The 13,091-nt window shown below is 37.7% G+C and overlaps 1 protein-coding gene across 1 annotated transcript in view; it reads right to left on the bottom strand.

Moving 5' to 3' along the window:
• LMBRD1 (LMBR1 domain containing 1) overlaps positions 1-13,091 on the bottom strand; it is a 132,045-nt gene that overhangs the window by 15,365 nt on the left and 103,589 nt on the right. Inside the window, exon 14 of the mRNA XM_070376170.1 lies at positions 11,756-11,834. Within this exon, the coding sequence (XP_070232271.1) occupies positions 11,756-11,834 (79 nt within the window). The remainder of the gene's footprint in view (positions 1-11,755; positions 11,835-13,091) is intronic.

The raw sequence follows: 13,091 nt of genomic DNA on the forward strand, positions 1-13,091 counted from the left end.
TGTGCTGTGTATCGTATTGATTGATCTGCATATATTGGACCATCCCTGTAAAGTTGCAGCTTGACTTTTACACTATTTATGCACAAAACATAAAACATGAGATAATATATACAGTCTTCCACTATCATCATGTGGTGAATATTTTTCTGTGAAAACATACAAAGCTGTATTATTACACTGTATGTAATGTATTTCAAGTATCCTCACTGATGGGTATAGTTTGCTATTTCTCATCTAATCTTGGTGGAATGTAGAAAATGGTTAGTATTGGAAAAGTAACAAAATGCAAAAAAGATTTCAAGATTTCTGAGTAAATAAATAGTTGAGGGCACACAAAAGGCACAAGACAACTTTTCCTACCCTATGACATGAGAGTAACATGTGGAAAAGCTAAATGGAAGAAAGAAGGAGAGGAGCTCAGCCTTGGAACTGAGGTTTGAGAGGTTGGCAGGACACGCATTTCGTTATATGTAAACCAGATGGTAGTTAGAAAGCAGAAACAGAAACCTAAGATTCTTAATTTACTGATTAAATTATTAAATCCCCCTTAAATTATCCAGCATCACTAGGCTTATTTATTGTCAACTGTCAACACTCCAAAACATGACTTAGAAAACCTCATCCATTTAGTAAAACTATATTTATTAGACTAAATACTGTGAGGGAGAATAAGAAGGGGAAAGGCAAAGAGTATCTACAAGGTTTAAGGGCTTGGGCTGGGCCACTTTAATTGAGGTCGTAAAAGGTGGAGAACTACATTTGGGCAACGCTTATGACACAAGTTTTACGTTGGTGGATGCAGTGAAATGACAAGTCTCAAAGCAAGCCTTCTGAGGCCACCTGTCTTGGTAAGGAGGCTACTGGAGCTGTTTCAGTCAGGACCGTCAGCCACTTGGTCTGTCCTCAGCGGTGTTTAACCCGAGGGCAGAGGCACGTGTCTGTGTGTCTGCTGAGCATTAGCAACGCGATATTGGTGTCAGTTCCTCACATTTTATGGGATTCAAAAGCTTTTAAAACTTATTGAGCAACATTTGGGAACCATTAAGACTTTAGATGGTCTACTATGAATTGTTACAATAGAATGCTCTGGAATAGATAAAATGTTGGAGTTAAGAGTACATATGGAAAATATCCAGAAAGAAAGTGCTAGGTTTCTGACACTATCATAAGAAACAATTTTGATTAGAATATCCTGTTTTAGCTCATAGTTTTCAAAGCAAATGCTTCGCATAAGAACGTGTGGAAGTTGCTCTATCTTTAAAAATAAGTGAGAACTTTATAAGAATATCTTGAATTGTTTAAGTTGAACTGTATCACCAAATACAGAATATCATCTTTAAATTGGTGGGTTATTTAAAATATGAAAAAATTCAACAAGCTTTAAAGTACTATGCACTTTTAGAGGTTTAATTTCTGAAGAGTTTTTAATATGTTCTTTGTGGATTTAAACTATCCTTTTACAGAACCTCAAACGGAATACATTCTATAAACCAAGTCAAAGAATGACTCATTTTATACAACTGAATATGTCTATAATTAAATCAAGGTTTATTTGATGCTAACGATTTATATCAGAAATGACAGGAAAATGTGAGAGATGAATGATTTTTAGCAGATTCAAAATTGAAATTACACACAAAAGATCAACTCACTTTCCCAAGAAGATATACCTTTTAGTCTAAATTGCTAGGGAGTTACCACATAGCATACATTATATTCACTAATTCTTATGTTCAAAATATGTTCCTGTCATTTTGTGGGACAAAATACATCATGCTGAAACACTCACTGTGCATATAAATTAAATTTTTGGAATTTAAGAAAAATAACATATATTAATAGAAGTGTAAATTTTTAAAAGGATGTATGCATGAAGTCACTTCAGTCCTGTCTGACTCTATATGACCCTATGGACTGTAGCCAGACAGGCTCACCTGTTCACTGGATTTTCCAAACAAGAATACTGCAGAGGGTTGCCATTTCCTTTTTCATAAAAGGATGTAATTAACGATATAATTATATAAATAATATAATTATAATTCTACTAAAAAGGTAATTAGAAGTGGTTATCTTGTTCGATGCACGATACTGAATGCTTGGGGCTAGTGCACTGGGACGACCCAGAGGGATGGTATGGGGACGGAGGAGGGAGGAGGGTTCAGGATGGGGAACACATGTATACCTGTGGCGGATTCATTTTGATATTTGGCAAAACTAATACAATTATGTAAAGTTTAAAAATAAAATAAAATTAGAAATAAAAAAGAAGTGGTTATCTTCAGTAATTCCATATCCTGGCCTGCATTTGGTACTGTCAGCTTTTAGAATACTGAAAGGCAAAGGAGAAAACGAAAGCTATACCTCTCTGAAGGCAGAGTTCCAAAGAATATCAAGGAGAGATAAGAAAGCCTTCCTAAGTAAACAATGCAAAGACATAGAGGAAAACAAAAGAATGGGAAAGACTAGAGATCTCTTCAAGAAAATTAGATACCAAGGGAACATTTTATGTGAATATGGGCATAACTAAAGACAGAAACCATATGGACTTAACAGAAGAAGATATCAAGAAGAGGTGGCAAGAATACATAGAAAAACTATACAAAAAAGATCTTAATGACCCAGATAACCACGATGGTGTGATCACTCACCTAGAGCCAGACATCTTAGACTGCAAACTCAAGTGGGCTTTAGGAAGCATCTTTATGAACAAAGCTAGTGGAGGTGATGGAATTCCAGTTGAGCTACTTCAAGTCCTAAAAGATGATGCTGTGAAAGTGCCACACTCAATATGCCAGCAAATTTGGAAAACTCAGCAATGGCCACAGAATGGAAAAGGTCAGTTTCATTCCAATCCCAAAGAAAGGCAATGCCAAAGAATGCTCAAACTACTGCACAATTGCACTCTTCTCACACGTTAGCAAAGCAATTCTCAATATTCTCTAAGCTAGGCTTCATTACATGAACCATGAAGTTCCAGATGTTGAAGTTGGATTTAGAAAAGGCAGAGGAACTACAGATCAAACCGCCAACATATGTTGGATCACAGAAAAAGCAACAGAGTTCCAGAAAAACATCTATTTCTACTTAATTGATTGACTACACCAAAGCCTTTGACTGTGTGGGTCACAAAAACTGTGGAAAATTCTTAAAAAGATGGGAATACCAGACCACCTGACCTGCCTCCTGAGAAATCTGTATGCAGGTCAAGAAGCAACCATTAGAACCAGACATGGAAAAACAGACTGGTTCCAAATTGGCAAAGGAGTAGGTCAAGGCTGTATATTATTACATTGCTTATTAAACTTACATGCAGAGTACATTATGCAAAATGCTGGGCTGGATGAAGCACAAGCTGGAATCAAGATTGCCGGGAGAAATACCAATAACCTCAGACACGCAGATGATACCACCCTCACAGCACAAAGCAAAGAGGAACTAAAGAGCCTCTTGATGAAAGTGAAAGAGGAGAGTGAAAAAGCTGGCTTAAAACTCAACATTCAGAAAACAAAGATCATGGCATCTGGTCCCATCACTTCATGGCAAAGAGATGGGGAAACAATGGAAACAGTGAGAGACTTTATCTTCTTGGGCTCCAAAAATCACTGCAGATGGTGACTGCAGCCATGAAATTAAAAGCATTAAATTCTGCTCGGGAAGAAAAGCTATTAAACCTAGACAGCATACTAAAAAGTAGAGACATTACTTTGGTGACACAGCTCTGTCTAGTCAAAGCTGTGCTTTTTCCAGTACTCATGTATGGATGTGAGAGTTGGACTATAAAGAGTGCCAAAGAATTAATGCTTTTGAACTGTGGCATTGGAGAAGACTCTTCAGAGTCCCTTGGACTGCAAGGAGATCAAACTAGTTAATTCCAAAGGAAATCAACCCTGAATATTCATTAGAAGGACTGATGCTGAAGCTGATGCTCCATTACTTTGGCCACCTAAGGGGCCATTAGAAAAGACCCTGATGCTGGGAAAGATTGAAGGCAGGAGGAGAAGGGGACAAAAGAGGATGAGATGGTTAGATGGCACTACCAACCCAATGGACATGAGTCTGAACAACCCCCCAGAGATGGTGAAGGATAGGGAAGCCTGGCATGATGCAGTCCTTGGGGCTGCAAGCAGCATATGACACAGCGACTGAGCAGTAGCAACAGCCATCTGATGGTATATAGCGGGCCTCATTTTTTTCCCCTCTCTTTTATCTTTTTCTCAACATATTTATTTCTGTTTTCTGAACCATACATTATTCAATTTAGCCACTTAACACAGCATTTTTTACAAGATGAACCTTCTCTTACCTAACCAGAGAAGAGCTATTAAATTTAAGACTTTTAATACTGATATTATATTTTTTAAAATTGGCCCTATGGTCCATACTGCAACATGTCATTTATCTGAGTGTATTCTTCCTAGAACATTCATCCCTTAAGGGCAGGACCAAATCCAGGACCACATATCACACTCACTTGAGATGTCTCTTTACTTCCCTGAACCTGTGAGCCCCTCAGCCTCTGGTCTCTGATGACACTGATGGATCTAAAGCACCGCTTTTACATCATGGCTGTCAGCCGTCAGGCTGGGTCTGGGTTCCGTTTCCTCATGATCTGAGCCCCGTTCTCTGATCGTCCCAGGCGGTCATGCCCGGAGGTACAGGCCATGCTGGATGGTGTCCATCTATTTACCTGGCGGGGCTTGTGCCCATTTTCCTCTGAGATGAGCTACCTCAGCTACCCCTCCTCCTCCCATAGTTAATGAACGGTAAGTGGAGATGCCTTGTTGTGGTTTTACTCTTGTAGTTTGCTACGCTGAGTTTAATTTCAATTACTGTATGTTCATTTTCAAACACTGCATTTCGTCCATTTATAAATTTGCTAGGGTTTCATTCATTCTTTCTTTAATACTTTGCTGTCATCTGCGGTATGTTGATCTGGTCTTATTTCTTTCATCATAGTTAACTGTTCCATAATCTGTGTTGATAGTTCCAGGATCAGAGCTTGGCAGGTCTTTCTCTGCTGTCTGCTACTTCTGTTCGCTCTCTTATACGCGGTGCTTTGTCTTCTTGTGTGCTTGAATATTTGACTCTGACATCTTCACTTGTGCTCCTTTGTGGGAATTCTGTGAAGCCAAGAATTAAGGTATGTCCTCTCGTGAGGATTGTACTTACTTGCACCATTTACTGCACTGCCAGTCTGAAACTGCAGTGAAACAAATTCACTCTGCTGACGTGCATTTGGCCTGCATACCTGCAAAGTGCTAGTCTGCAACTACGATTTCTTAGGAATCTGGTTCTTTCTCCTTGTTCTTGACACTAAGGTCAACTTTGCTTTTCACTTTTTGCAAGTAATATATTTAACTTTACTTCACGTGATGATGCCATCTTCAGGAGAGGGAGGGGCTCCACTTTGCAAGAAGCTCTGTTTCCTATGAGATGCCAACCAACCATCCAGGCTCTAGACTGTGCTGTCCAACATAACACCCACTGGAAACATGTGACTTTTCAGCACTTGACATATGACTACTGAGACTAGGGAACGAATTTCTAATATTACATACTTTTAATTAGTTTAAACTAAAAACTGAAGCAGTACTTTAGTAGAACTGTATTTCACCTTTAACTTACTTAAATGGTCACATTAACTTACTTAATGAAAATTTAGTGGTTGAATTAAAATGTTCCTTAAGTATAAAATACACACCAGGTATCGAAGGCTTAGTATGAATAAGGATACAACCTATGATATAGAGAAGGCTCTAGGACACCCCCTTGTTTACCTGCAAAAGAGCCAGACACAAGCCCCTAACATTCTCAGCCTTCACTTCACGGAAGATTAGCTGAGCTATTTGTCCACACCGATCAATCAGAACAGGTGGCTTGCTGATCTGACTTAAGTAACCCTTAGCTAGATTACCCTCTTTCACCAGGTCTCCGAGGTCTGCCCTCTTCTGAGCCGGCCAGCAGACAGCCCTTCCTGATCAAGTCCTCCTGGCTGACCTCAGGGAAAACATGCCATGATCATCCCGCTCTCACAGCTGGTTCTTTCCAGCCACAAACTGACATAGTATCTTAGATGACGTAGTATCTCAGAGAAAAGTCTGCAGAAGGATAGGTACCTGAAATTCTGAGAAAACAGGTCTACTTGCTTTTATTAATGACAAAAGCAAAACAGCATGGTAAATACATTTTATTTATATAGAATGTATTTTGAGGCTCTCCCTGATAATGGGCTTGTTTACTCCAAAACTTAGCATTCAACTCCTCTCTAAAGTAAGTATTTAGAGTAAAAGTATGCACGTTTTACTTTATTAATTTTCCTCTAACATTATCTTTAGTTATTCAATATCATCTTACTTTTCCCTTTGTAGTTAGTATATGTAATTTTAACTCTGTTTTAGCTCTTTAATTTTAAATCTGTTCAACTTTTTGTAATTCATGTAGTTTAGTTTAACACATCCGTCTTTATTTTAGCATCATCAGTTAACTTAAGTCATCTTAACCATTTGTCCTAGTGAAATTATATCCTAATGCTAAAATCTAAAACCACAGATTAATGATTTTTAAGGCTGGCTATATACATTAACAAATATACTTAACCAGAACATCCCACAAAAATCAAGCTTGATTTATACAGATCATCACATTTCTAGGTGTTTTACTGTCCAAATAAGACAAGTTCACGTCAAGGAAAGGTAAAATAATTAAACAGGATGGCAGAAATTAAACTTGTGGTTCACAGATTTTTTTAAAATGGTCATTTGGAAAGATACAATCTTGCTTCATCCCTCTCTGTATTTCCCAAACATTCAATGCTCCTGCCACAACATACTTTTTCCATATCAGGCCAAATAAATTTGTCTTTATGCTTTATTAACACAGGTTCCTTCTCTGCTTGGTACAGCCTCCACTGTTTTGTTTGTTCATTTAGATTCACTTGCGCTTTGAGGCCCAGTTAAAATGTTACACTGTAGGGAAAACCATTACCTCCTTTGCCTTCCCACAGCATTCTGCCTGTAATTTCATTACAGTATGCCATTTACTTTTCTATTACTATTATTTATTTTCATATCCAAATCCATTAGGTTGTTTGCTTTCCAAAGGCATGGGCTGTGTATATGTCTCTGATGCTGTCTCTCTTTCTGAGAACCTACCCAGTACTCTATTCTGCCAGACCACAAAGACACACTGATCATTCATCCTCCTATCCAGACTCAAATATTTCTGCATGTTTGTATTATTTTTCATAATTCTGTGTTTAACTATTTTACTCACACTAGCATGTAAATTGTGCATGTATTAATATATATTAGATTAAGTAGCAATTAACAAACATAAAACTAAGAATGTAAAAGTCCTTTCATCATAATTGCATATAAAATCTAAAAATGGATTTCTAATTTGCTCAGGTGGCTCACTTAGAATTTATAAACAATGCATTATGTGAAAGGATAAATTTGAAAAATTGTTGCTTTAAGAGAACTTTGTAAACATGGTATGATAGGCATTGTTTATAACTCTGCTAAATTATTCTTTCAGAGATCATTTTAAACACAAAAAACCTTAACTATTTTTAGATGACTTTTAATTCTCAAACATTATAACATTTGAAAAATGCCAGACAACCTCATATATGAATGCAATATTACTTAAGAAAAAAAGTCTCTAAAATGTACTCAGTATTAGTAAGAGATCAATATATGTGTGTTTTAGAAAAATCACTGCTTTAACATCTTTCTAGGAAGATTATCTTTCAGTTCAGTTCAGTCGCTCAGTCATGTCCAACTTTGCGACCCCATGAATTGCAGCACGCCAGGCCTTCCTGTCCATCACCAACTCCCAGAGTTCACTCAGACTCAAGTCTATCGAGTCAGTGATGCCCTCCAGCCATCTCATCCTCTGTCATCCCCATCTCCTCCTGCCCCCAATCCCTCCCAGCATCAGAGTCTTTTCCAATGAGTCAACTCTTTGCATGAGGTGGCCAAAGTACTGGAGTTTCAGCTTTAGCATCATTCCTTCCAAAGAAATCCCAGGGCTGATCTCCTTTAGGATGGACTGGTTGGATCTCCTTGCAGTCCAAGAGAAATAATTTTAAGTACAACACAATAAATTATAACTTTTTTGTTTCTAAATTGAAAAACTGTTCTCCAAAACTATTACTTGCAACAGGTGCATAAAAAGGTGCCACCAAGTGCCTTGTGGGGTATTTTTATTACAGTATCATCTACCTTAGTCAAAGTGCCCACCAAAATGTCACAAGTGACACAGTGCTGATTTTCTTCTTGCAAGCTGAGGTTTCCTAGTCCACAGTGAATGGACACCGCGCGATCAGTCTTTCACCACACACTTTACCCTAGCCCCACCCCACGTGTCAAATCTCATGTGAACTGCTCATTCTTCTCCATTATTACAATTTTTAATGTATAAAACAATGATTTTCATTTGCTTATATGTGAATTAGTAGGGTTAATATCTCCTTTATGAGTGGCAGTACCCAGAGCATGCTTAATTTTGAATCTGGCAGGGAGAGCTCTCCTAACAGTCCATCATTGTTTTTTCTTACTCTTAAGAAAACTCCCTGCACCCCAAATATAACAATTGTATTTCTGCCATCCTCTTCCCAGCATGCACAGGCAATCTGACATTTAGAGATTTGGTAGAGAACAAAGACAAAATATTGGGAGAGATAAATCCATAAATCTAAAGGGTATGTTTTATATTGCAAAGTAACATTTCAAAGCATAAATCAACTAATGTTTTAGAAAAATATTTAACAATTCAAAGGAGGTCACTTAAACTACTATAAACTACACTGAAAAAGAAAAATACCAAATGGGATTCATATAAAAGTTATGGCCAAGTGTATCATTTAACTAAAGCTTACTGATCTATAACACACAAATTCATTCAGTTCAGCAATACAGGGGCATTTTAAAGCCCCTTTTACCAGTGCAACTTGATTTTGAAAGTTTGACCTGTTTTTCTGCTAAGGTTTCAATAATGTAAGAATCTAAGAAACAGAACTTATTTAGATCTTCAAGGTCAGAGCCCTCTCAAAAAATCACAAATCAACCCGACAGTAATTTTTCATTCTGTTCTCACTTAGCAAAAAATGACAACCCAAAGCATTTCACGTATCAACCCTACTTGTGATGTGTGTGTGGGGTGGGGGTGGGGCTGTGTACATTTCAAAGTTAAAAATCTGGGACTAAAGTGTCTTTGTTGTTAGCTACCAAAGCAGACCTGGAAAATTAAGTCAATTAATTTATAACAGAAACATTTCACTATTACTTCTTCTTCACATTTGCTTTCCCTTGATTTTGGTTTTGACTCATCTCTTGACCTTGTTCTTTCCTCCCAGTTTTGGTCTCTTCCCGTCTTTGCCCTGCACCCTGGACTCCGCGCTTGGTCTCTTCCATTTCTGACTCTCAGCCTGTTCTGTCTCTAACTCTCATCCTCCTCCAGTCCTTCAAATCATCTCCCCAGATAGCCTAGGCTCTGATGGAGAAAGGCACCAGCTGTGCAGACATATCCAGCAAAAATACAGAGAGAGAATTTCATCTCCACCCCTTGGCATATATTCATTTATCACTAACTTATCTCCAGTCAGACGTTCTGTTCACCTAGCAAAACTTGTGCCCCTTTCTTTAGTTTTGTGCCCAGTGGCCCACGTGATTCTCAGCAAATAACTGAAATTACACCTCAAAGCAAGATGAGACAATCACAGAGAACTTCCTGCTCACCCTCACTAAGAAATTACTATCTGAGTTCACACTGTTGACTCCTTCCTTGCAATCTAGAGCAAGAAGGATCCTTCCTTCCACCTAAAGCATTCTTCAATGTTCTAACTACTGTGTCCTCCAGAACAGGGTGACACTGGCTCATCATTCATTCTTTCTCATATTTTTCTTCAATTTTTCCTGCTCCATGAATTCATCCCATCATCCCTAAAGTCTCTCCTCATTCAAAAAGAAAAGAAAAAAAAAGATTCTCTGCTGATGCTGCATACCTTCTCTAGTTTCCATCCAATCCCTCTCAAGCTCCATGAAGAATTTCAGTGCTTTACATTCCCTTTTATTCACTGCACATAGTTTTTGCCTCCAGCATCCACATCTCTCCTTCTTCTTTCCGCTCACTCCCCCATAGTTCTGTCATCCGCCTGCCTGGGTCTCCAGGCTCCTCACACTCTGCCTTCTGAGTTCATTCTGTAAATATCCAACTCCCCGTGAAATCTCCATCTCAAGTCAGCTAAGCAGTATCTATACTTTTTTCTTTAATCTTAGTATCTATTTTTACCTCACCTTGGTGATACCAAAATTTACCATATTACTCAGAAACTGGAGGCCATTCCAAAATATTCTGCCTCCCCTGCCACTCTGCAGATCCAAGCAAGGAGGTCTTCTCTCAATTCTGTGTTCATTTCACTCTTAAGACCACTGTTTGCTTCAGGCTTTCACCATCTCTCCTGGATTACTGTAAACTGTTCCTCCTGGCACCCTCTCCCAAATGGTTTCTATGCTCTGGTCTCAGTTTCTCAAATCCATTCTCTCTCTTCTGTAATTTAAGTTACTGAAAACAAGCCAGACCACAGTTTCCACTTTCTTGTGTAAAACCATCCATTGGCTCTTTTCCAGACCTTTCTGATTTGACTTCTAACTTGGCAACCCCATTTCCTCTTTCCTCCAACCCCTTACACCTCCACAATTAAAAACAAAACAACAATAATGGTTTTAAACTGTCTGAACACAAAACTGTACGGTCGAAGGGAACTTGATGTGTGCGCTGTGTTCCTCCGCCTGGAGCAGCCTTCCCTGGATTCCCCTCTCACCTGGAGAGGCGGCCCTGCCATCCCCCGTCTGAAGCCCTTCTTTCTGACGAGCCCACAGTGACCTCCAGGTAGAGCTCACTGCTGCCTTACCGGGCCATCCAGTGTTCTGTACCTATTCCCGTTACTCCACAACAGTCTAGAGCTGACTCTGCTAAAGCACTCCAAATTTATCTTTTTCATAATGGAACCCCTCAATGACTTATCAAGAAATATATCTAACACATTACTTTACTTTGGAATAAAAGCATTTTGAAGGCAAAAGTAGAAAAAAGTTTTTGCATATCTTGAAAGAATAAATCTGGAATCCTTAATCAGGAAAGAATGCTATAATAGTAACAGGACAAAAAATCATCTTAGCAAACAGAAGACAGAAAAAAAAAAAGACCCTCTCAAAATTCACAGAGATGAAGAGCACAGGATCTCAGAGCTTTTGTCAGAATACACAGGAAAAACTTATAATGTCTGGCTCACAATTACACATTCTTAAACATTAACTGCTGTCATCATTAACTTTATCATTATTTTATTAACTAAAGTGACCAGAGCTGGATGGGTTAAAAGCTGTTCTAGGTCATAGGCACTTTTGTTCTCAGTCCTAAAAGTGACAGATTCTACCAAAAGTCTCTTGAATTTTTTAAAACAACAACAAAAAAGGCATTTAAGAATGATTTCTTATTATACCAGTAAGTATGGTAAATAATAACCACATTTTGTTCTTCAAGGGTAACTAATTTATAATGATCCTCTCCCTAATGGAAATCATTATATCACCAAGAAGTTCTATTGAAGAGACCAATTTCTTCTTAACAAAGTTCCTTTTGTCACCACATATGAAAACAAAGGTATCAGATCTTAAGACACCATAATTCAAAACAAATCTTTTCTTACACAGTTATAAATTCTAAGAAAGGTTGAAACAAGCTGCTTTACCTTCAGGGGCATCTGCATCACATCTCTTTGGCACAGAAAGGGATGAATTGCCTCTATGGTCATTGTAAGTCATATTGCTCTAAAAAATGAAGATACAGTTAAAATGTAAATAGTATATTAACATATATATTTTGATTAAAAAGTGACACATTATGAACTTTATACCCTGTTTTCTATTAAACCACATTTGGCTAATATTCTAAAATGTAAATTTTATGTAAAATTTCAATTAGAATAAAAAGATTCATGGTAAACTTGACATTAAGGCTTTCCTGCAACAATGTTTAGGCCCTGTGTTAATCAATGGAGCTTCTGCCCAGAGAAAACAGCCCTTGGTTTTCCACTGTGGAACAAGAAGAGAATACCATTTATCCATGCAAAAGCATGATCTTATTTCATCCATTCATAGAAGAATGTTTCATAACATGAGCCCAAGAACTAGGTGCAGGGGATAAGGCAAGAAGATAATAAAAGGTATAAGAAACGAGAAGAATGACTAAGGTGATCTTTTAGCAGTGTGTTTCCCAAACTTGGGTCACCTGTGTATCTGCTGTGATGTGTGTCCCATCTCTGGTCCACTGACACTACTGATATTTCTCAATGAACTAACTACTAATTACATGTTAAAGAAAGAATGAAGGATGAAAAAGGGATGATCTGGGCAGAATGGGTTAATAATGAAAGATTCCATTAAAGTAAGGCTTGAACTGGGCCCTAAAGCACCGATTTGATTCGAACTATTAGAAAGCAGAGCAAGAGATATTTTAGGAAAAGGAAACTAAATAAAGGCCAAATTAGATATCATCAAAATATTTTAAACTTTCAAAATATTCAAACTATCTCTCCAGATACAACTAAAATCACAGGTGGCTTTTTAAAGATAACACCAAGGAATCAGTGTAACAGGTAAGAGGATCCCCATCAGGATATGAGAAAGTGTAATTACCCACAAATAAAACATTTAAGTCTCTTCTATGGGATTCATGGTACCAACGAGCAGACGTTTTTTGCTCTTTGCTCACCAAAACGTTTTGGGGCGCCATCTTAATAAACTTACTTAAAATATTACTTTAAAGTAAATATTATGAGTTCTAATAAAGTGCTAAGATAAAGCTCAGCAGTTTGGCAGCATGGGATCCATTTAAGGAACAACTATTATGAAATTCAGTGTTATTTTTAAAAAGAATTTGTATGAAACAAATGTAAATATGCCCAACAATGGAATGTAAAACTAGTTTTAGCAGTATTAAATTTAATTTGATGAGCTAATATTTTATGCTAGCTTTCACAAATTAGAATTTGGTTCTAGATATTACTATGTTTAAAATGTCAAAAT

This window comes from Bos mutus, chromosome 9 (assembly GCF_027580195.1).
Source record: "Bos mutus isolate GX-2022 chromosome 9, NWIPB_WYAK_1.1, whole genome shotgun sequence".
Lineage (NCBI taxonomy): Eukaryota > Metazoa > Chordata > Mammalia > Artiodactyla > Bovidae > Bos > Bos mutus.